The 25,000-nt window shown below is 36.9% G+C and overlaps 2 protein-coding genes, 2 long non-coding RNA genes and 1 pseudogene across 4 annotated transcripts; all 5 read right to left on the reverse strand.

Annotated features, from left to right (window-relative positions):
- Positions 1 to 6,623: 6,623 nt before the first annotated feature.
- LOC149381451 (agamous-like MADS-box protein AGL80 pseudogene) lies at positions 6,624 to 7,885 on the reverse strand (annotated as a pseudogene).
- Positions 7,886 to 10,958: 3,073 nt separating this feature from the next.
- On the reverse strand, positions 10,959 to 12,871 carry LOC149381452 (uncharacterized). The gene is made up of 3 exons (XR_016293851.1): positions 12,721 to 12,871; positions 11,937 to 12,005; positions 10,959 to 11,277 (listed from the first exon to the last, which is right to left on the reverse strand). It is a non-coding gene; the product is annotated as an uncharacterized LOC149381452 (long non-coding RNA).
- A 3,294-nt stretch (positions 12,872 to 16,165) lies between these two features.
- On the reverse strand, positions 16,166 to 17,581 carry LOC149381453 (uncharacterized). The gene has a single exon (XM_089601357.1). The coding sequence runs from the start codon at positions 17,579 to 17,581 to the stop codon at positions 16,166 to 16,168; it is 1,416 nt and encodes a 471-aa protein (XP_089457483.1).
- An 804-nt stretch (positions 17,582 to 18,385) lies between these two features.
- LOC149381454 (uncharacterized) lies at positions 18,386 to 20,212 on the reverse strand. The gene is made up of 3 exons (XR_016301995.1): positions 20,059 to 20,212; positions 19,275 to 19,343; positions 18,386 to 18,615 (listed from the first exon to the last, which is right to left on the reverse strand). It is a non-coding gene; the product is annotated as an uncharacterized LOC149381454 (long non-coding RNA).
- Positions 20,213 to 23,504: 3,292 nt separating this feature from the next.
- On the reverse strand, positions 23,505 to 24,920 carry LOC149381455 (uncharacterized). The gene has a single exon (XM_089601358.1). It carries the CDS (start codon positions 24,918 to 24,920, stop codon positions 23,505 to 23,507), a length of 1,416 nt encoding a protein of 471 aa, XP_089457484.1.
- Between the last annotated feature and the right edge of the window lie 80 nt (positions 24,921 to 25,000).

Below are 25,000 nucleotides of genomic sequence, written 5' to 3' on the forward strand. Positions count from 1 at the left end.
TTGAATGCCCCGAATTCACCGTTCCCGCCGCTCTCCTCGTCATGTCATGTGGAGACCCTAGAACCCAATTATGACATTGTCAAAAATTTGCCTCTCCCCCATGAAGGCTATACATTTATTCCAGCGCTTTGTACATGACGTTGCAAAGACTAATGAGCCGATAGTCTTGCATGCAAGAGGCCTCCTTGCACTTCGGGATGATCATGCTCCTAGCTCTTGTTGCTTACGGTAATGGTGTTTCCTTCTCCCAGCATGCCCCTCTTGCTGGGGACAATGATGATGCTCAAGAAGAAGAAGAAGAAGAAGAAGAAGAATAAGAAGAAGAAGAAGACAATGATGATGCTCTTTCTATTGGTATGTATTGTTTGAGACTCTGCTCTATGGTCTGCATCCTCTATCAGATAGGCACTTGTTCCTCCTTTGATATTGGGGAATTCATCTTTGATCACATGGTGAAACATGCCGAGTCCTTTGCTGTGAACCTTCCTATGGGTCTTTCTCTTTGATTACTAGGATCCTTTTTTCCCAAAAGAAGGACACTGTGCATGGTATTAATGTTATGGGATTCATTCCAGATTTGCATTCGCTTTTGCTGTTTGCTTCAGTATTAATTGATGTGTTTCTCAGTCATATGATTCCATCTGTATTGGTTGATCCTTGTCTTTGCTCTGTTTTTTGAGGCAATCAGGGGGAGAGGTAGTTCGTTGACGTGTCAATTTTTTTTTTAACTGAGACTTTGATTGATGAGTACTGCTCTGAAAGTGGTTGCCTAAAAAATAGCCAAAGGGAGAGTTTATTGTTACATGTGTTGTTGGCTTATTTTTTTACTGTAATTTTGTTCGGCAAGATGTCTTGCAACATGCTTCAGGATAGGTTGAGAGATCTTGACCGCTATGCGAAGAACTTTAATTTCGGCAAGTTTCCTGTTTCGCAAAAATTGTCAAAGGAAGACTTTCTTCATATATTTTATCCGCGTGAATGGGTAAAGAAACTCTATTTCAACCTCCAGAGGTGTATGACCACTATAAAAGAGCTGCCCATAGTGGTCTTTGATGCATTCATTCACACAATTAGGGTTCTTAGACGTGCAAGATCGGTGGACTAGGAAACTAATTGTGTGGTGGCTGCGGTGTAATACTCTGAACGCTATTCATCTTCTTATTATAAGCGTTATAGTTTCTTTGGGTTTTGTAATTTTGTGATTTAAGTTTTCAGAATGTTGACATCAAAGAATACTAAACACTGGGAGAGTGTTTTAGAGTGGAATTAAGGGGGTTCTCAGATTCATCGGGATCCTGATTTAGAATTCACAAGTAGCGGGCATTGGAGCGGGGATCGTTCATGTAAGCTCGTTGTTATACTATTGACTAGTTATTGATTAGTGAATTTCCTTTCCCGCTGGGTACATTCCTCTCCAGAGTAGGTGACGTTGCACTGAATTGGGTAATCATTCTTTATGTTCTTTACTTTTACGCACTGCCTTATTTTAATCAATCTATTACATCGGAACAGATTGTCGCATATATTGAATCTACATTGTGTGCGATATCCTGTCTCTAACTAAACAGAATTTCAATAATCATCTAGGATTCTGTCGTGACAATAAAATTTATTGTCACTACAAATTTCAAAATCAAAGGATATGTTGACCTTCGTTTATCCTATCGCACCGACGAGACTTGTTTTATGTCGCAATGAACATCAATAATGGACATGCTGACGTCATTAAAATCAGTCGATGCAACAAAAAATACATGTCATGAGAGAATGTGAACACGTCGTGATGCTAGAAATCGACGTTCTGACGATAATGAAAACTCAAAATAGATGATCTCGGGTGTTTGAAATGACACGTTTTGCTACGACGGGAAATTAACACGTCATGACTTGTTGACTTACGTCGCGACTTCGGAAAATATCGTCGTGACATAAACGTAATAAATGAACCAAATCAAAGATAATCAATAGTTTTCATACAAAACACTTGTGGTTTACATGGGTATTTCCTCAGTTTCACTATGTAATAAATGAGAAACATCATCATTTATAAACTTATCCATAAAACCAAGACTAATCACCAATTAAAATATTCAAGCTTCAACAACATGAGAACCCAAAATTAAAACCCTAATTCGGCCAAAAACTTCCACATTTCATAAATTGAAATCTAGAAATAAATTCAAACCAAATGTAAAAAATTGTGTTAAAACCGTTTCATCACGATGCTAAATCTTCCCACGTGACAAGAACTTACTCAATATTTTATGTCGTGGCAAAACATGAAAATTTTAATTTTAATTATTTATTTGATTTATTCCACGACGGGTTATTGTTTCATCGTATAATCAGGTCTAGTCTTGACGAAACCAGACCATGAATTTTTTTTGTTTATTATTTAAATTATTCCACGATGAGGATAATTTTTCGTCGTAGAAACATTTTCCATCACGACGAGAATATTTCAAGTCGTGACGAAATCTTTGTTTACAACACTTTTACCACGACGAAAATAGTTTTCGTCATTGAATAAACACCTCTACACATCCAGTCACGACAAAACATTTCGCGTCGCGACGAAATACAAACTAAGCGTTTTTTTCTATGACGGGACTCATTCATGTCGTTGATACTCACCCAAGAACACTATTTACATGACGGAAGACCAAATCGTAGTGTGAAGATGACAAACAACACACTTTACACGATAGAACACCAAACCGTCATGTAAATCAGCATATCAGGGTTTTAGACGATGGTTGTAAAAAACCATCGTATAAACTCCGTTGTGTAATCGGATATTTCTACTAGTGAAATCAAAACATAATTAAGGGCTACAAGGGAAAATGGTTCAATAGATGTTATTTTTGGTAAACCTCTATTTCCTTATCCTTTCATGTTTCCAAGTTTAGCCGTTTGTTTTTATGTTCTAGAGAACTTCATTGAGCTATCTAGAAAAAGCTTCTAGATATGACTTATCTAGAACATGATTCTAGAAAATGGCTTCTCACATTTTCTTTGGACTTATCACAACTTAAACTATACATCCATTTGAGCTTTAGCCTAAAATCAAAATACAGTTAACGTTTCAACATGATTACATAGTAATATATGGTATTATTTCAATAACCGTGTACAGTAAAGCCGTAAAAATCGAAGTCACGTCTACGATAATTGTAGATACTTAAAGTGGCAATTCGGTTTACGTATCGTGTTTGTGCCGTGTCTTATTCGTTTTCATGTATTTTTTTATAGACCCAGACACGACCCATTTATTAATCGTGTCTAGGAGTAAAACTCAAACACGACCCACTATTTTTTTGTCAAACCCAGACCCAACCCACTAAGACCCATTTATTAATCGTGTCTCAATGGACCATGTAACCCATGAACCCACTTAGACCCACAAACCCATTTAGACCACTAAACTCATTTGAACACGCGAATCGGTTTAGGCCCTTAGACATGTTTACTTCAAAATATTGAAATTCTCTAAATCAAATTAAATAACAAATTAGTCACAATAAGTCATTAATAAAAATACTCCATATAATCAACTAAGCCACCAACATAATATTTTTACTACAAAAGAGAAGTTCAAACACAATCCATTGGGTCATTATGGGTCTTTATCGTGTTTACCCATTAACAACCCATTTAATATTCGTGTCTAATTGGGTCTCAATGGGTTGTCGTGTTCGTGTCGTGTTCACCCGTTATTTAATCGTGTTAATCGTGTTCGATACGGATGGACCCATTTTAGGTCGACTCAAACTCATTTACACTGTTTCGTGTCTCGTGTAAGGTCCCAAATTGCCATCCCTACTTTCTATCGATTGTCTACGAAGAACACAGATAACATTAGAGATTTTGACGCATTTATAACCTTCCTCGTATAATCTCCAGATCAATAAAATGACTAGGTTTTCTTCACAAATTTAAAAGATAATTTTTATTCTCTTTTTTTCTTTTTATTAGCATGTGAATAGAATTTTCTAAAGCAATATATTTTCTGCTCTCGTAATTGAGTGGGACATAAATGCATTACAACACTAAGGGATAAACATTTCATTTTTGTACTGCGATTCCTATTTCAGACACTAATCCACAGCTAGGATATTATATGAAATTTCCAAAGAGCTCAAACTTATTTATATGTTGAGGATATGTGATATAGGAAACTTCTATTTTTTTTTCAAATAACATGAGGGTAATTCACTGAACCAAATTTGGTGTGTCTGTATCTCTTCAAATCCTAATTCATATAGGAATTTTTTTTATTCAACTATATTATTGTCTAACCAATCAAAAGAAAATGTGCAAGACTTGAACCAACTCGCTTATTTAAAAACCACGTCTGGACCAGTCATTTTCAAGTGTGTGAACAATGTGGAGTCGAATTTGTTGATTCGCGGATGGATAAGAAGATATCAAATGGGCTAAAATTGACTAAAAAAAGAGAAAACAAAACCATAAGAACCAAAAGAAGTAGTTGAAAGCTTCTCCCCAAACCTAGTTTGGAGTGCGCTTGACCAACCCGAGTCATAAATATCCCGCAACATGTCTATCATTAAACTTTCCCGCAACCCACATTACTGACTAACGGTGGATAAGAAAATTCGGGTAACTTTGTCATATATTTAAGGGTAATTTAGCAAAATAGTCAACTTAAACGTTAGAAATTGCTAAATAACCAGGGTTTGGTAAATATCAGTTAAATAGTTATATATTTACGTTTATTAAGTAAATAACCACTGCTATATTAAGTCACGTAATCATTTATGGCTATTTATCTAATATATATTTACCAAACATTGACTATTTAGCAATATCAAACGTTTAAGATGGCTATTTTTCTAATTTGTTTGTATATTTAATGCCGCCCAGATATATTTGCAAGTGAGATAGTTGGCGCTTCAACATAGCCGCATGCCCCGGCCCAGAATACGATTAATCCCGCATATGCTACATGAGCCCCTAATAGTTTACCGGATAAATTGAAGCGTAGATAACGCAATGAGATAACTGAAAGATAATGTGAGATAATGACATTATTAGAATCTATGAATAGTTATCGACTCCCGGGAAATGGGGGAGCTTTTATGGGACATACAATGCATTTTAGGCGTATGATGCTTACGCTTCAACCGGGTCCCACGATCAAGACAATGGGCTGAATCCCGTGAAACCATTTCATAGAAGCTCATTGATATCTTCTTTTTATAAATTATTTTTCTTATTTTATATGAGTCTTCTGTGAATGATATCTTATGAATGATATATTCATCCTGTATTTTATATATCCATACGATTGAGTCCTTGGGTCTCAAGTCACAGAAGGGAACACTATGAAAAAGTTAAACCCCCCCAATTATATTTAAGTCAATATATTTCCATAATTTTGATATTAGTGGTAGTTTTCAAAAAAGCAGGATTATAGTGGGTCTAATTCCTTATTACTTGATATATCCTAGAATCACTAAACATTCTTCATTGATATCCTTGAAAATAAAATAATAAACATTTCATTAACATATACACATGATTAATTACAAGGTCACTCCTCTAAGTAATTTGCCAATAGGATTATGGAATAAATTACTCATAACTTTATACATTTTAAAGTAAATTGAATAATACATCAAGCTCGATCGATCAATCCACGTGACAACACATTTTAACCATAATTAAATGGGAAAATATCAAGAGTATCCCTCTTGTTTAATCGAAATGCGATATTTATCTTTTCGATTTCCAGAAATATCAGATATATCCATTCAGTTTAATATAAATGACATATGTCTCCCCTAAAAAAATGTTATATTGCAAATATCACCCTTTTCTTTTCATTTTTTTTACAAAAAAAAAAAATTGAACTCCCCAAAATACCCTTAATGAAATAATTTTTATTTTCTATTATATATACAAAAAAATTAAATTAAAAACATTCTTTATAAAAAGTTAAGGATTTTTTTTATAAAGAGAGATTTTGATTTTTTTTAATAAAATAGTAAATAAATAATATTTTATTAAGGGTATTTTGGGGAGTTCAATTTATTTTCTTGTAAAAAATAAACGAAAAGAGTGATATTTGCGATATAACATTTTTTTAGGGGAGACATATGTTATTTATATTAAACTGAAATGATATGTGTATGATATTTTTGGAAATCGAAAAAATAAAAATCGCATTTCGATTAAACACGAGAGATACTCTTAATATTTTCCCTAATTTGAAATTGTGTCTCCTTCTATCCCCCAAATAAATATTAATGAAATTATAAACTTGGCCCATTCCCCTTTTATTTTTTTAATTTTTTTTTAATATGGTCTATAATTATATCTTTAAGAGAGCGAAACTAGTCAAGGAAGGAATCATATGAAACAAATATGAAGTGGAACTAAAAATCAAAATCACTTTCATTAATATCAAAGTAAACAAACATCAGAAAGCAGTAAAGTTACTCAAACATTTATAAGCTTATTAAAAATAAAAACATCTGCTTAACAAAACAACAAATGACAACATGCCCTGCAAAGGAAAAGAAAAACTAAAAGCTCAAATCCCATTCTCTCTCTCTCTCTCTCTCTCTCTCTCTCTCTCTCTCTCTCTCTCTTACTACTACTTAGTCCGACCAAAACTTGTCCATGGCGACCACGGGATCAATCTGATCCTGGTACATCATCATCTCGAGGAAGCCATGCTGGTCGGTGAGCACAGGTCTCGGGGCAGGCTGCTCGGGGGCCGCCACCTGGGCTTCCTCCTTGGCCTTAGCCTCGGCCAGCCTCTCCAAGCGCCGCTGGACGTCCACTGAGTATTGGTCGATGAGCCACCCGAGATCGTTGAGCTCATGCACACCCATGTTCTCCAAAACCCTAGGTTCACCCATGGCCTGGAACATCACTCGAGCCATCTCCTTCTCGTGGTTGTCCCTCCGCAGCCGCTTCAGCTGGTCCTGCGCCTTCTCTATGCGGTGCCGCAGGAACGCCTCTTGGTCGAACATCTTCTTAGTCTATTGTGGACGGGGACGAAGCCATAAATTTAGATTAGGAGGGGTTAATATGTAAAAAAAAGTTCAGAGAGGGCTAATTTATAAATTTTTAAGGTAAAAAGTGTAAAATTTATGAAAAAATAGACAAAAAATGAAAAAAAACAATTTGAGGGGAGGCTAAAGCCCCTCATAGGCTGACTGTGATTTCGTCCTTGGTCGTGGATATGAACAGAGTTAGAAATCAATTTTAATAATATGAAGATGTTCTTTCTAAGGGGCCATTATGTAATTTTATATTAATTTACTATATATATATATATATATATATATATATATATATATATAAAGCTCTTTGCACCCCTAGTTTATAATTGGTTATGTGACTGTACATAGTCTGCAGTGACGGATCAAGAAATTTAATACAGTTTTCTTATATAAATTGTATACCTCTCTATTTACAGTTCCTATAAATATATTTAAAGAAAGAGGAGTTGAAATTATTATAGAAGCAATGAGTTAAGATGTCTCAAGTTCTTTCTGCGTAAAAAAAAATGAAAATCACGATAAATTGCGGCTTTTTAAATAGCAATTCTAAGTTTTATAAAGAAACTAAAATTATATCATAAGAAAAAAAAAAATAGGAAAATAAAATATTTAACCTGATCGGTCTCCTCCATCATTTGGAATCGGTGGAGGACTTGGTTGAGACCTTCGGGGGAAGGGTAAACCTCCGGATGGGCCTCGGTCGGGCTGTAAATCACAGCGCAAGCCTCAACTCCACACAATGTGGTCAGCTCTTTGATCTTCTTAACCAAACCGCTCTTCCTCTTGTTGAATGTCGATCTTCGGGCTGAGTCGTTCATAATGTACGCAAGCTTCACCTTCCTCCTAGCCATGATGAGAATGAAGACGTACACGAAGAGAAATGTAATACGAGTGAGAGACGATTATGTGTTGGTTGGTGATGAAGTAGTGTGTGCTATTGGGGGGTATATATAGTTGTAAGAGAGGGTAATTGCGTAATTAATGTTTCGAGATTTTGTGGGGGTGATATTGATGATTACGGACGTAGTGTAATGAGTCATGCGTATATATGTTTTTTTTGTTTTTTATTTTATTTTATGATATTATCTTATTACTGTCCGGATAACGGTGGGTGATTGGTTGTTTGGGAATGACAATTCGGGAATGTTATATAGATTAGTTTATGAATGTGTGTAAGAATGAGAATCAGTAATGATGATTTGTACCAATTTCATCTAGAAGACTAAATATTTGTACGGTTACGTATATTTAATAATACAATTACGTTAGTCAATTAGTCATTTAAAAATAAAAAATAAAAAATTAGTCAATTGGTCATACCAGTTTTGAATAAAAATTGGACAATTGGAATGGAACAAACCGAAAATTTCAATAAAAACACCGAAATGTATATATACTAGTTTTTCGCTATTTTTTTAAAAAGGGTTCTTTTTAAAGTGTTCAATAATTATCAAAACTAATACAATGATTGTGTATAATGATGTTGTTCATAATTTTTGTTATAAAATCATTATTTCGAAGATCGACCTTAATTATTTGTTTTTAGTATAACATGACTCGAATTTATACGTTCATGGAAGTGTTAACTAGTGAGCTATTGTTTCTCTTTAGTTCGACGATTCATGTGAGTGACGCATGTTATTTTTACCTTATAAAAAATAGCTAAGAATAGCACACCGCGATTCGTATAAATTATTATGGTGTATATTCAACGTGTTGAATCCTCGTGTATCGAATCTGATTTTAAGATCCGAGATCCGGGTTATACGATAATCCGATAAAGATATGATATTTGTTTTCCATATCAGAAATGATTGACCGACGATCCGATAAAGATTTGATATTTGTTTTCTATATCATATATATGAAAATGAGAAATAATGAGAAGAGACCCGTTGAAGAAAAAACTCTTTTTTTAGAATAAAATACCCGGAATGTTAATTCTAGCCGTTCCCTGTTATTATTAATTTTAATTTGCATTTAATTTTAATTGTTCGGTTAAAGTTAATCAGTTAACTTACGGTAAAAAGAAATTAAGAAAACCAACTACCCAAACTTTAGTAGTCAAATTATATCTCCAACATAACTAGATTTACATGCAGCATTATAAATACATATGTACACATGCATTTGTATGATAAAATATACTAGCTTTAATGGTTAAAATAATTAATAAAAAACAGAAAATATATATGTAAAAAGACAGTTAGGTCCTAAAATAAGAAGATAGATATTTATTATTCATAGGTAGGAGAAAACTACTGTTAAAGTATAAATTTTATTAGATGAATAATAAGTGAAAATAATTAAAGAAGTAAAAAAGTAGAAGTGAGAGAAAGAAAACAATCGTACTACCGATAACAGAACCGGTATGGAAGCAGTGTCTGCGAAAAAATATTGTACCGTCTGCTAATTCGTGTTGTCTTCTTCTAGTTTTTGGACTTCCTCATAAAATTTGTCTACATAATAAAAACAAGATTGATTAGTATCTTTATGAAAATATAATATGGAAAACAGTTTTCCAAACCCGATTTTCAAAAAAACGGTTTTTATAATTTGTATCACAAAAATATGGATAAACAAATTTTGGTTGTAGGCCAATTTAGTTCTGTTAGACCATCTTCAACTCGTAACATCAAATTGATGCAATTTTTATACTAAATTGGTAAAACTATCACATCTAACAATATTTTTTATCTCCATCCCATAACACTACTTCGCACACCAAAATAATATTCTCTCTTTATACTTTTCGATATTACTTCATAGCATATCAACCCCTCTATTAATTGTTATATCAATAATAATCTCATAAATATTATATTATTTTTCTATATCAGCAATATCAAATTAATTTATAATAATATTAAATATTTTGTTAATATTACAAAATTTATAATAATAATAAATTCACCTTGAAAAAAACAACATATTTCGGGAATACATTCATAGGTTACAAATAATATAAACATTACATTTCATAGGTAAACTTAAATACTAAAAATAAATTAAAGCAAAAAATAAAGAATAATTTTGTTCAAGTTTTAACTTTGTGTTTTTATTTTATTATGCATGCACTTAATTGTATTTTGTTTTCTCTATAATGTCTTGTGTGTTAAGTATCATTTTTATTGAGATTGCATTTCTAATTTTTATATGTAAACCTCATTTTACCATTATTCATTCGCGCCCTATATGTAATTTATTTTTTTTTAAAAAAATCTATGAATCGTGGAGAACACAAACATAGGAAAGTGATAAAAGCCGACAGTCAATAGTCATCAAAATCATTTATTCGATTGTAAAATTCAAGACTCAAAGTTGCAATGTGAACATAGAAGGAATCATCTCTTAAGATATATGAATTTTAATAGTCTGTTTTGATTTGGAACTATTTTTTATTTCAAAATTTGGAATTTAGGGTAAGGATATTGGTTTGAGTTTGGTTCAATTTCTCATATAAGAGTTTAACAACTAAAACATATATTTGTGGCACTGTTATCTATTTTAGTGTATAATTTTTCATTTTAATTAAACAGATGGTACAAACATGACATTTTTTAAATTCAAATGTTAAACTCAACATTTTACTAAAACATATGGTATATATGTGTCATTTTCCGTTTTACTAATTATGTTTTAATTTCGTAGATTCAAGTTGACTTCAACACGTGAATGAAGTGGAGGGAAGCATGGCAGTGCCACTCGAGTCACTTTAAAGAGGTCCAAGAAGACTCAAAGAAGGGAGCTAGTACATTCTTACGCCACCGCTCAAGCCTTCTACCAACCAAAGTGCTTGGAAAAAAAATATCGCGCTCTTCTTCTCCATGTTGGGGTTTATGCTCGGGTTTTTTCTTTGCTCATACAGTCATATGTAAAAATGTATTGTTCCAAACAAAAGCATTGATGTCTTAAGTACTGTCACGACCCGCTACGACGAGTCGCGACACTTACCAGCTCAAAACCATTTACTAAAACTCGTAAAAAAAAAAAAAATTTAACTTTTAAACACGATACACACACACATATATATATATATAGTACCTTAGTGTCAAAATACGAGAATGTGTGAGACGTCTCGTTTTGTCTCATACTAGTTTGAAATATTTACATATATATACATATATATACTTCCAAGTCTGAAATAGTTTTAAAAGAAAGGTTTCTCATCGGTCGGGCCCGTATGTACAGTCGTCACTTCCACATAGTCACCGCCTTACTTAACTGTCCATCAGACACTTACCTACAATACAATTAAACTCATGAGCAATGGCTCAGCAAGTAGATAATTTGTATAAACTACAAAATAATGAATGCACACAATAATAATTATCAACCATGACACCTTAACTCTATAAATCCCATATGTCCTTACTCATAAGGAAAAAAAAATAAATAAACTTGTAACATCAATGCACGAGTAACCTTAATTTAGTTTCTATTCTTGTGATAACCTAGGGCCCATCTAGAATCTCTTTCAAAATAACTTCAATATAAATGAGATCCGCAGTCTCATCCTATGATCCATAAAATTTATATCGTATCAAGTACTAGAGTTTCTTTGTCTCATTTAGCGCACCACCAATCATTAAAGGTAGGATCCGCAGTCCTTTCATATCAGTCGACACAAGCGGGATCCGCAGTCCCTTCACAACAACCAATACAAATGGGATCCGCAGTCCCCTTTACTCATGTAACAATCATATAATGTCAGTTACTATCTCACGGCGTGGTTACGTTAATCACGTAATTAGTGTAAAACAAGCAAGCTTGCAACTATGACTCGTCTAATAATTCCAAAACATAGCCCACAACTATTTCATTCAAAATTTACGGCGTGGCTGCGCATACCACGTCGTAACATACGAAGTTGAATTGTATTGTAGAAGATTATCTACTTACCCGGATTCCAAACTTGCGAAATAAGCCAAGCAGTAGTATTTCACGGTGGCTCGATCTTACTTGAACAACCTTTAAGAATAAGGAGATTAAGAGTTAATCACTCTTCTTAGTTGCCTCAAAAAAGAAAACTAATTCTTATGATTAGGCCTCCTTGTATTATTAAGCAACGACAAACTAACACAATCAAATTTCTGAACCAAGTGATCTCAGATCAACTTACGAACTCAGCACTTCCAAAATCAATTAATGTCAGCAAACTCGCTGATTCGAACAACCATCACAAGATGTAACATAACTTGAGCTAGACAAATCTAAATCCAACAATTCCGGTTTCATTACAAAGGTAGATTCCGTAGCTTTCCAACGATATATTATAACCATGATTTGAACCAGATTTACTACCTGAAAAACAGTTTGTAAATTGGATTTACAGTTTCCGAAATCCTATTTTTCACAGCTTTGCATCACTGCTTTAAGAAAATCATAACTAATTCTATACTCAGCCAATCTGCAAGTTCTTTAACTTTCTGGAAAACTCATAAAGTCTACTTTCTAGGAAAAATAGCAGCTTAAACCATTTCAGTTCACATCAGTCTGTGTACGTCCATGTTCTCAGACTGTGCAGCTGAGAAGAAAAACAAAATTACCAGAAATAATAACTTATTCTCGAGTTCAAGAACAACTTACCAACAATCAAACACAAATTCGAAATCCCAATATTCTGTAACCTCTAATTCACACTCTAAAACAACTTCAAGATAAGAAATTTCCAAGACTTTCCTACCTCGTGAAGGAAACGAACTCCGACGACGTGAAGAACAAACTCCAATCACTCGCTCTCTCTCTTTCTCTCACTCTCTCCCTCTTTTTCTCTCAAGCTTCACCCTTCTGCGTTTTTTTTTCTATTTCCACAGTGATCAGAATGAATGAAGGGAAGTGGAAGAGATAAGGCTTGCTTAGGCGGTTTGGAAGAGATAAGGACGGGAAATTTATTGAAGAGTCCCTTATTTCTTTTGACTCTTCTAATTTCCACACCAACAAACTCTAATTGGTTGCAATTTGATCCATATTCTCTCAAGATTTTGTATTCTCTCTTTTCCTTTGCCTTATAACTCAAAAGTACTCAAAACTTTCAAATTGGTCCTTCCCTATCTCAACATGACATTTCTTGTCCAAAAAGATTAACCGTAATTTATTTACATATGATTTAACAAAAAGTTTGGCTCTCACAATCTTACATACTTAAAATAAGTTTCGTCCTCGAAACTTAGAAGAGAGTAGGATACTTATTTCTCATATCATCTTCTCGCTCCCACGTAGCCTCCTCTTGAGTGTGATTTCGCCATAACACTTTGACTAGTGAAATTTTTCGGTTGCGGAGTTCTTTTTCTTTTCTATCTAATATCTGAACAGGTTGCTCTTCATAAGTCACTTGTGGGCTAACCTTCACTGCTTCTTCTCGTAATACGTGTGAAGGGTCTGCTATATATTTCCTTAACATAGAGACATGGAAGACGTCATGCACCCCAGACAAAGATGCTGGTAAGGCTAACCGGTAAGCAACCTTTCCAACCCTGTCAACAATTTCATAGGGCCCAATATATCTGGGGCTCAGCTTTCCCTTTTTCCCAAATCGCATGATTCCTTTCATTGGTGCGATCTTGAGAAGCACAAAGTCACCAATATTAAACTCCAGAGGTCTACGTCGTACATCGGCATAGTTCTTTTGACGACTTTGAGATGTTTTCATTCTTTTCTGAATTTGAATGATTGCATTTGATGTTTCTTCAACCAGTTCAGGGCCAAGATATTTCCTTTCTCCAGCTTCATGCCAATGTACTGGTGATCGACATTTTCGGCCATATAAAGCTTCGTACGGAGCCATGCCAATGGTTGCTTGGAAGCTGTTATTGTAAGCAAATTCAATTAATGGCAAATACTGACTCCACGAACCTTGGAAATCAAGAACGCAAGCTCTAAGCATATCTTCTAATGTTTGAATTGTACGCTCTGTTTGACCATCAGTTTGAGGATGGAAAGCGGTGCTGAATTTTAACTTAGTGCCCATAGCTTGATGTAAACTCCTCCAAAATGCAGACGTGAATCTACTATCTCTGTCTGGCACAATTGAAATAGGTATGCCATGGAGTCTGACCACCTCTTGAACATAAAGTTCTGCAAGTCTAACTATCTTGTAAGTGGTCCGTACGGGTAGAAAGTGTGCAGATTTTGTCAATCTGTCGATTACTACCCAGATAGAATCATGTCCCTTCGTTGTTGTAGGTAAACCGGACACGAAATCCATAGCAACTTGTTCCCATTTCCATTCTGGAATTTCCAATGGTTGCAGAAGGCCTGCTGGTTTCTGATGTTCTGCTTTTACTTGTTGGCAAGTATAACATTTTTCGACAAAAGCGATTACGTCTCGCTTCATTCCAGACCACCAAAAACATTTCTTCAAATCCTGATACAATTTGGTGATTCCTGGGTGTACAGAATATGGAGCCTCGTGTGCTTCTGAAAGTATCTCCATTTTCAACTCGATGTTGTTAGGAACGCAAAGTCTACCTTTGACTTTAAGTGCCCCATCCTTTGCTATCTGGTAATCCTCATGTTTCCCTTTTTGTACCTCCAGACAAACTTGAGCCAAATGATTGTCAAATTTTTGAGCTTCCACAATTCTATCATATAAAATTGGTCGAATGGTAAGGTTAGCTAGCTTTCCCTCTACAATTCCTAACCCAAAATTTTGAATTTCATTCTGTAATTCAAGCGGAAAAGCTTGGAGAGCCATCAATATCACAGATGATTTTCTGCTCAGTGCATCAGCAACTTTATTTGCCTTTCCAGGATGATAGTGTATATCACAGTCATAATCTTTTATCACCTCTAACCATCGACCTTGTCTCATGTTTAAATCCTTTTGAGTGAAAAAGTATTTGAGACTTTTGTGGTCAGTGTAGATGTCAATGTGGATACCATATAGGTAATGTCTCCACAATTTAAGTGCAAAAATCACAGCTGCTAACTCCAAATCGTGTGTAGGGTATCTAGTCTCGTAATCTTTCAATTGTCGTGACGCGTAAGCAATCACTTTTCCGTGTTGCATCAAGACTGCGCCAAGACCAAAGCCTGAAGCATCACAATAAATGGACATTCCATCAGTTCCTGATGGAATTGCAAGCACTGGGGCTGTAGTGAGTCGTTGCTTTAACTCTTGGAAACTTTGCTCACATGCCACTGTCCACTCAAATTTTGAACTTTTTCGAGTTAATTGGGTTAATGGCCAAGCTATCTTGGAAAACCCTTTAACAAATCGCCTGTAATACCCAGCCAAACCCAAGAAACTACGTATTTCAGAGACATTCTTTGGCTGTTTCCAAGAGTTCACCGCTTCAATCTTGGCAGGATCGACTTCAATGCCATCCTTGGACACCACATGTCCAAGAAAAGCCACTTTCTCTAGCCAAAATTCACATTTCTTGAATTTTGCATACAACTTTTTATCTTCCAATCGGTGTAACACCAGTCGTAAATGTTCTTCATGCTCATTTTTTGACTTCGAGTAAATGAGGATATCATCAATAAATACAATAACAAATTTATCGAGGAAATCTTCAAACACTCGATTCATCAGATCCATGAATGCCGCAGGGGCATTAGTTAGACCGAAAGGCATCACCAAAAACTCATAATGCCCATATCGGGTTCGAAACGCTGACTTTGGTACATCTTCCTCGCGTATCTTGAGTTGATGATATCCAGATCGCAAATCGATCTTTGAGAAGGTTGTTGCTCCGTGGAGTTGATCGAAAAGGTCATCGATTCTAGGTAAAGGATACCTATTCTTTACCGTAAGTTTATTTAACTCGCGATAATCGATGCATAACCTCATTGTCCCATCCCTCTTGCGCACAAATAGTACAGGGGCTCCCCACGGTGAATGACTCTGCCGAATAAATCCTTTCTCCAACAAGTCCTGCAATTGGATTTTAAGTTCTTTTAGCTCTGCGGGAGCCATTCGGTACGGAGTCTTGGATATTGGTGTTGTTCCAGGAAGCAACTCGATTTCAACTTCGATTTCTCGATTGGGAGGTAACTCCGATAAATCTTCTGGAAAAACTGTGAGAAATTCTCTAACCACATTTATGTCAGTTGGCTGTAACTTCTTCTCCATGGATGAATCAACCACATTAGCTAGGTATCCAGCACATCCACTAGCTAGTAACTTAAAAGCTTGTAATGGCGGAAATCATAGAAATTTGTTTCCCTTTAAGAGTTCCTTTGAACTCAAATTTCTCTCCATCCTGAGGTTGGAAGAGAACCCGTTTATCACGACAATTTATGGTAGCATTGTATTTGCTAAGCCAATCTATACCAAGGATTATGTCAAAATCCTTCATGTCGAGAACCATAAGGTCTACTAGCAGGGTGTGACAACTAACATATACGGGCACGTCTTTGAACCAAAAGAGTGATTCAAAAATTTGACCAGATGGCCCTATGGTTGTGAAGCTCTGTGTTAATACCTCAGGTTCTTTATTAATGTTTTTCACAAATTTCCCAGCGATATATGAGTTAGTCGCTCCTGTGTCTATTAACACATATGCAGAAGTATTAGCGACAGGAAGCTGACCTTTAACCAAAGCTGATGTCCCGGCTGCTACGTCACCTTCCGTAAGATTATAAACCCTGGCATTCGTCTTTTTATGAGGTTCATTCTTCCACTCCTTCTTAGGTTCTGGGCAGTTGTTAGCAACATGTCCTAACCTTCCGCAGTTGTAGCATTGCAGCGTTGCCATCTTACATTCTCCATAGTGACGATAGTTACACTTGGTGCATAAAGCTGCTTCCGCACGATATTTCTGATTTGATGAGTTTCCTGACCGGGTATTTGGCGCTTGAAAACTCCTATTCTCAACACCAATCTTCCTTTTGTTATCGTCGTAGTTACCCCATTGCTGGGGTCTTTGTCCTTGGCCTCTACTCCAAGAGGGCTTATTAATATTCCCCGTTGGCGGAATCCTTCGATATCCTTGCGGGCGATAACCACTTAGTTTATCAAAGTTGCTTTGATTAGGAGTAACCTGCGGAGCTTTTGGTTTCTCTTCTGGCTTCACGTCCCATGACTCTGTTCGTATAGCTCGTTGTACAGCCTCTTGGTAAGTTGAGGGAGCTTCTCTTCCAGTGTCCACATACTTTGCCACCTCTGGTTTTAAGCCTTGCATAAACTTCCGTTTTCGACACTGGTCACTTGCCATCATGTCCGGAGCAAACCTCGATAGTCGCTCAAATTGACGTACATACTCCAACACGGATAGCCTTCCTTGGCTCAGATTGAAGAACTCCTTGATCATATTATTACGGGCTGCGTCGCTATAGAATTTCTCATTGAAGAGCTCTTGGAATTGTGCCCAAGTGAGTGCTTGTACATCCAACGTTGACTTTATTATCTTCCACCAATATCGTGCATCTCTAGTCAACATATGAGCTGCACATAGTACCTTATCATGATCATTCAGATCCATGAACTCGAATATCGACTCCATTTCACTCATCCACTCTTCAGCAACAAGTGGATCGGTACTTCCATCAAAGCTAGGTGGGTGTTGTTTGCGAAACTTCTCAAACATGGGTTCCAACATCATTGGAACATCATGTGCGTGATGCACTTGTGGTTGATACTGATTTCGAACAGGTGGTATATCGCAGCCTGGAGCTCGAGGTTGAGCTTGATGCGCATTTTGCTCTTGTACTTGTGCTTGTCCTTGAGGCATTTGTTGTCGAGGTACGGGATGTACATTTTGCACAGGTTCGGCATGTGCTTCTTGCCTCTGTGGAGGTGGAACAACATTTGGCTGTGGTGGAGCTTCCGGTGCTTGGTGTAGGGGAGGTAAAAGACATACTTCTTCGTCCAGATCACGACCTTCGTGATCATTTTGAGCACCCGGTTCTTGTCCCAACGGAGGCAGAGGAACACCTTGCCTGACCATATGCCCAATAAGACGATTCAATGCTTCAGTTTGACGTGCCACAGTTTCGCGCAACTCGTTGATTTCCTGATTCACACGATTTCCACCTGGTGGTCTACCTCTTGCCATGACGTAGATTTCGCTAATCAATCCCTACAATAATCACCCACATATCTTACATACTTAAAAGAACTGATCCCATCACTTCACAAGTATGCCCCAAATGAGTTTATACTAAACTCAAAGATATGTATACAAATAAATATATAAACATAATAACTAAGAGATACTTATAGCGGAGACATTGTGGTCATGATCTCATGTACATACGGGTTTTGTCTACAAAATCGGCTAAACCGAAGCTCTGATACCAAAAATTTTGTCACGACCCGCTACGACGAGTCGCGACACTTACCAGCTCAAAACCATTTACTAAAACTCGTAAAAAAAAAAAAATTTAACTTTTAAACACGATACACACACACACATATATATATATATATAGTACCTTAGTGTCAAAATACGAGAATGTGTGAGACGTCTCGTTTTGTCTCATACTAGTTTGAAATATTTACATATATATACATATATATACTTCCAAGTCTGAAATAGTTTTAAAAGAAAGGTTTCTCATCGGTCGGGCCCGTATGTACAGTCGTCACTTCCACATAGTCACCGCCTTACTTAACTGTCCATCAGACACTTACCTACAATACAATTAAACTCATGAGCAATGGCTCAGCAAGTAGATAATTTGTATAAACTACAAAATAATGAATGCACACAATAATAATTATCAACCATGACACCTCAACTCTATAAATCCCATATGTCCTTACTCATAAGGAAAAAAAAATAAATAAACTTGTAACATCAATGCACGAGTAACCTTAATTTAGTTTCTATTCTTGTGATAACCTAGGGCCCATCTAGAATCTCTTTCAAAATAACTTCAATATAAATGAGATCCGCAGTCTCATCCTATGATCCATAAAATTTATATCGTATCAAGTACTAGAGTTTCTTTGTCTCATTTAGCGCACCACCAATCATTAAAGGTAGGATCCGCAGTCCTTTCATATCAGTCGACACAAGCGGGATCCGCAGTCCCTTCACAACAACCAATACAAATGGGATCCGCAGTCCCCTTTACTCATGTAACAATCATATAATGTCAGTTACTATCTCACGGCGTGGTTACGTTAATCACGTAATTAGTGTAAAACAAGCAAGCTTGCAACTATGACTCGTCTAATAATTCCAAAACATAGCCCACAACTATTTCATTCAAAATTTACGGCGTGGCTGCGCATACCACGTCGTAACATACGAAGTTGAATTGTATTGTAGAAGATTATCTACTTACCCGGATTCCAAACTTGCGAAATAAGCCAAGCAGTAGTATTTCACGGTGGCTCGATCTTACTTGAACAACCTTTAAGAATAAGGAGATTAAGAGTTAATCACTCTTCTTAGTTGCCTCAAAAAAGAAAACTAATTCTTATGATTAGGCCTCCTTGTATTATTAAGCAACGACAAACTAACACAATCAAATTTCTGAACCAAGTGATCTCAGATCAACTTACGAACTCAGCACTTCCAAAATCAATTAATGTCAGCAAACTCGCTGATTCGAACAACCATCACAAGATGTAACATAACTTGAGCTAGACAAATCTAAATCCAACAATTCCGGTTTCATTACAAAGGTAGATTCCGTAGCTTTCCAACGATATATTATAACCATGATTTGAATCAGATTTACTACCTGAAAAACAGTTTGTAAATTGGATTTACAGTTTCCGAAATCCTATTTTTCACAGCTTTGCATCACTGCTTTAAGAAAATCATAACTAATTCTATACTCAGCCAATCTGCAAGTTCTTTAACTTTCTGGAAAACTCATAAAGTCTACTTTCTAGGAAAAATAGTAGCTTAAACCATTTCAGTTCACATCAGTCTGTGTACGTCCATGTTCTCAGACTGTGCAGCTGAGAAGAAAAACAAAATTACCAGAAATAATAACTTATTCTCGAGTTCAAGAACAACTTACCAACAATCAAACACAAATTCGAAATCCCAATATTCTGTAACCTCTAATTCACACTCTAAAACAACTTCAAGATAAGAAATTTCCAAGACTTTCCTACCTCGTGAAGGAAACGAACTCCGACGACGTGAAGAACAAACTCCAATCACTCGCTCTCTCTCTTTCTCTCACTCTCTCCCTCTTTTTCTCTCAAGCTTCACCCTTCTGCGTTTTTTTTTTCTATTTCCACAGTGATCAGAATGAATGAAGGGAAGTGGAAGAGATAAGGCTTGCTTAGGCGGTTTGGAAGAGATAAGGACGGGAAATTTATTGAAGAGTCGCTTATTTCTTTTGACTCTTCTAATTTCCACACCAACAAACTCTAATTGGTTGCAATTTGATCCATATTCTCTCAAGATTTTGTATTCTCTCTTTTCCTTTGCCTTATAACTCAAAAGTACTCAAAACTTTCAAATTGGTCCTTCCCTATCTCAACATGACATTTCTTGTCCAAAAAGATTAACCGTAATTTATTTACATATGATTTAACAAAAAGTTTGGCTCTCACAATCTTACATACTTAAAATAAGTTTCGTCCTCGAAACTTAGAAGAGAGTAGGATACTTATTTCTCATATCATCTTCTCGCTCCCACGTAGCCTCCTCTTGAGTGTGATTTCGCCATAACACTTTGACTAGTGAAATTTTTCGGTTGCGGAGTTCTTTTTCTTTTCTATCTAATATCTGAACAGGTTGCTCTTCATAAGTCACTTGTGGGCTAACCTTCACTGCTTCTTCTCGTAATACGTGTGAAGGGTCTGCTATATATTTCCTTAACATAGAGACATGGAAGACGTCATGCACCCCAGACAAAGATGCTGGTAAGGCTAACCGGTAAGCAACCTTTCCAACCCTGTCAACAATTTCATAGGGCCCAATATATCTGGGGCTCAGCTTTCCCTTTTTCCCAAATCGCATGATTCCTTTCATTGGTGCGATCTTGAGAAGCACAAAGTCACCAATATTAAACTCCAGAGGTCTACGTCGTACATCGGCATAGTTCTTTTGACGACTTTGAGATGTTTTCATTCTTTTCTGAATTTGAATGATTGCATTTGATGTTTCTTCAACCAGTTCAGGGCCAAGATATTTCCTTTCTCCAGCTTCATGCCAATGTACTGGTGATCGACATTTTCGGCCATATAAAGCTTCGTACGGAGCCATGCCAATGGTTGCTTGGAAGCTGTTATTGTAAGCAAATTCAATTAATGGCAAATACTGACTCCACGAACCTTGGAAATCAAGAACGCAAGCTCTAAGCATATCTTCTAATGTTTGAATTGTACGCTCTGTTTGACCATCAGTTTGAGGATGGAAAGCGGTGCTGAATTTTAACTTAGTGCCCATAGCTTGATGTAAACTCCTCCAAAATGCAGACGTGAATCTACTATCTCTGTCTGGCACAATTGAAATAGGTATGCCATGGAGTCTGACCACCTCTTGAACATAAAGTTCTGCAAGTCTAACTATCTTGTAAGTGGTCCGTACGGGTAGAAAGTGTGCAGATTTTGTCAATCTGTCGATTACTACCCAGATAGAATCATGTCCCTTCGTTGTTGTAGGTAAACCGGATACGAAATCCATAGCAACTTGTTCCCATTTCCATTCTGGAATTTCCAATGGTTGCAGAAGGCCTGCTGGTTTCTGATGTTCTGCTTTTACTTGTTGGCAAGTATAACATTTTTCGACAAAAGCGATTACGTCTCGCTTCATTCCAGACCACCAAAAACATTTCTTCAAATCCTGATACATTTTGGTGATTCCTGGGTGTACAGAATATGGAGCCTCGTGTGCTTCTGAAAGTATCTCCATTTTCAACTCGATGTTGTTAGGAACGCAAAGTCTACCTTTGACTTTAAGTGCCCCATCCTTTGCTATCTGGTAATCCTCATGTTTCCCTTTTTGTACCTCCAGACAAACTTGAGCCAAATGATTGTCAAATTTTTGAGCTTCCACAATTCTATCATATAAAATTGGTCGAATGGTAAGGTTAGCTAGCTTTCCCTCTACAATTCCTAACCCAAAATTTTGAATTTCATTCTGTAATTCAAGCGGAAAAGCTTGGAGAGCCATCAATATCACAGATGATTTTCTGCTCAGTGCATCAGCAACTTTATTTGCCTTTCCAGGATGATAGTGTATATCACAGTCATAATCTTTTATCACCTCTAACCATCGACCTTGTCTCATGTTTAAATCCTTTTGAGTGAAAAAGTATTTGAGACTTTTGTGGTCAGTGTAGATGTCAATGTGGATACCATATAGGTAATGTCTCCACAATTTAAGTGCAAAAATCACAGCTGCTAACTCCAAATCGTGTGTAGGGTATCTAGTCTCGTAATCTTTCAATTGTCGTGACGCGTAAGCAATCACTTTTCCGTGTTGCATCAAGACTGCGCCAAGACCAAAGCCTGAAGCATCACAATAAATGGACATTCCATCAGTTCCTGATGGAATTGCAAGCACTGGGGCTGTAGTGAGTCGTTGCTTTAACTCTTGGAAACTTTGCTCACATGCCACTGTCCACTCAAATTTTGAACTTTTTCGAGTTAATTGGGTTAATGGCCAAGCTATCTTGGAAAACCCTTTAACAAATCGCCTGTAATACCCAGCCAAACCCAAGAAACTACGTATTTCAGAGACATTCTTTGGCTGTTTCCAAGAGTTCACCGCTTCAATCTTGGCAGGATCGACTTCAATGCCATCCTTGGACACCACATGTCCAAGAAAAGCCACTTTCTCTAGCCAAAATTCACATTTCTTGAATTTTGCATACAACTTTTTATCTTCCAATCGGTGTAACACCAGTCGTAAATGTTCTTCATGCTCATTTTTTGACTTCGAGTAAATGAGGATATCATCAATAAATACAATAACAAATTTATCGAGGAAATCTTCAAACACTCGATTCATCAGATCCATGAATGCCGCAGGGGCATTAGTTAGACCGAAAGGCATCACCAAAAACTCATAATGCCCATATCGGGTTCGAAACGCTGACTTTGGTACATCTTCCTCGCGTATCTTGAGTTGATGATATCCAGATCGCAAATCGATCTTTGAGAAGGTTGTTGCTCCGTGGAGTTGATCGAAAAGGTCATCGATTCTAGGTAAAGGATACCTATTCTTTACCGTAAGTTTATTTAACTCGCGATAATCGATGCATAACCTCATTGTCCCATCCCTCTTGCGCACAAATAGTACAGGGGCTCCCCACGGTGAATGACTCTGCCGAATAAATCCTTTCTCCAACAAGTCCTGCAATTGGATTTTAAGTTCTTTTAGCTCTGCGGGAGCCATTCGGTACGGAGTCTTGGATATTGGTGTTGTTCCAGGAAGCAACTCGATTTCAACTTCGATTTCTCGATTGGGAGGTAACTCCGATAAATCTTCTGGAAAAACTGTGAGAAATTCTCTAACCACATTTATGTCAGTTGGCTGTAACTTCTTCTCCATGGATGAATCAACCACATTAGCTAGGTATCCAGCACATCCACTAGCTAGTAACTTAAAAGCTTGTAATGGCGGAAATCATAGAAATTTGTTTCCCTTTAAGAGTTCCTTTGAACTCAAATTTCTCTCCATCCTGAGGTTGGAAGAGAACCCGTTTATCACGACAATTTATGGTAGCATTGTATTTGCTAAGCCAATCTATACCAAGGATTATGTCAAAATCCTTCATGTCGAGAACCATAAGGTCTACTAGCAGGGTGTGACAACTAACATATACGGGCACGTCTTTGAACCAAAAGAGTGATTCAAAAATTTGACCAGATGGCCCTATGGTTGTGAAGCTCTGTGTTAATACCTCAGGTTCTTTATTAATGTTTTTCACAAATTTCCCAGCGATATATGAGTTAGTCGCTCCTGTGTCTATTAACACATATGCAGAAGTATTAGCGACAGGAAGCTGACCTTTAACCAAAGCTGATGTCCCGGCTGCTACGTCACCTTCCGTAAGATTATAAACCCTGGCATTCGTCTTTTTATGAGGTTCATTCTTCCACTCCTTCTTAGGTTCTGGGCAGTTGTTAGCAACATGTCCTAACCTTCCGCAGTTGTAGCATTGCAGCGTTGCCATCTTACATTCTCCATAGTGACGATAGTTACACTTGGTGCATAAAGCTGCTTCCGCACGATATTTCTGATTTGATGAGTTTCCTGACCGGGTATTTGGCGCTTGAAAACTCCTATTCTCAACACCAATCTTCCTTTTGTTATCGTCGTAGTTACCCCATTGCTGGGGTCTTTGTCCTTGGCCTCTACTCCAAGAGGGCTTATTAATATTCCCCGTTGGCGGAATCCTTCGATATCCTTGCGGGAGATAACCACTTAGTTTATCAAAGTTGCTTTGATTAGGAGTAACCTGCGGAGCTTTTGGTTTCTCTTCTGGCTTCACGTCCCATGACTCTGTTCGTATAGCTCGTTGTACAGCCTCTTGGTAAGTTGAGGGAGCTTCTCTTCCAGTGTCCACATACTTTGCCACCTCTGGTTTTAAGCCTTGCATAAACTTCCGTTTTCGACACTGGTCACTTGCCATCATGTCCGGAGCAAACCTCGATAGTCGCTCAAATTGACGTACATACTCCAACACGGATAGCCTTCCTTGGCTCAGATTGAAGAACTCCTTGATCATATTATTACGGGCTGCGTCGCTATAGAATTTCTCATTGAAGAGCTCTTGGAATTGTGCCCAAGTGAGTGCTTGTACATCCAACGTTGACTTTATTATCTTCCACCAATATCGTGCATCTCTAGTCAACATATGAGCTGCACATAGTACCTTATCATGATCATTCAAATCCATGAACTCGAATATCGACTCCATTTCACTCATCCACTCTTCAGCAACAAGTGGATCGGTACTTCCATCAAAGCTAGGTGGGTGTTGTTTGCGAAACTTCTCAAACATGGGTTCCAACATCATTGGAACATCATGTGCGTGATGCACTTGTGGTTGATACTGATTTCGAACAGGTGGTATATCGCAGCCTGGAGCTCGAG

The sequence above is a fragment of the Urtica dioica genome, chromosome 11, assembly GCF_054948205.1.
Source record: "Urtica dioica subsp. dioica isolate 48M chromosome 11, U.dioica_male_clone48M_v1_H2, whole genome shotgun sequence".
In the NCBI taxonomy this organism is placed as follows: domain Eukaryota; kingdom Viridiplantae; phylum Streptophyta; class Magnoliopsida; order Rosales; family Urticaceae; genus Urtica; species Urtica dioica.

Excerpts from the sequence above, each read along its gene's own strand:
- LOC149381455 (XM_089601358.1), bottom strand. The coding sequence starts at position 24,920 with ATGTTGGAACCCATGTTTGAGAAGTTTCGCAAACAACACCCACCTAGC.
- LOC149381453 (XM_089601357.1), bottom strand. The coding sequence starts at position 17,581 with ATGTTGGAACCCATGTTTGAGAAGTTTCGCAAACAACACCCACCTAGC.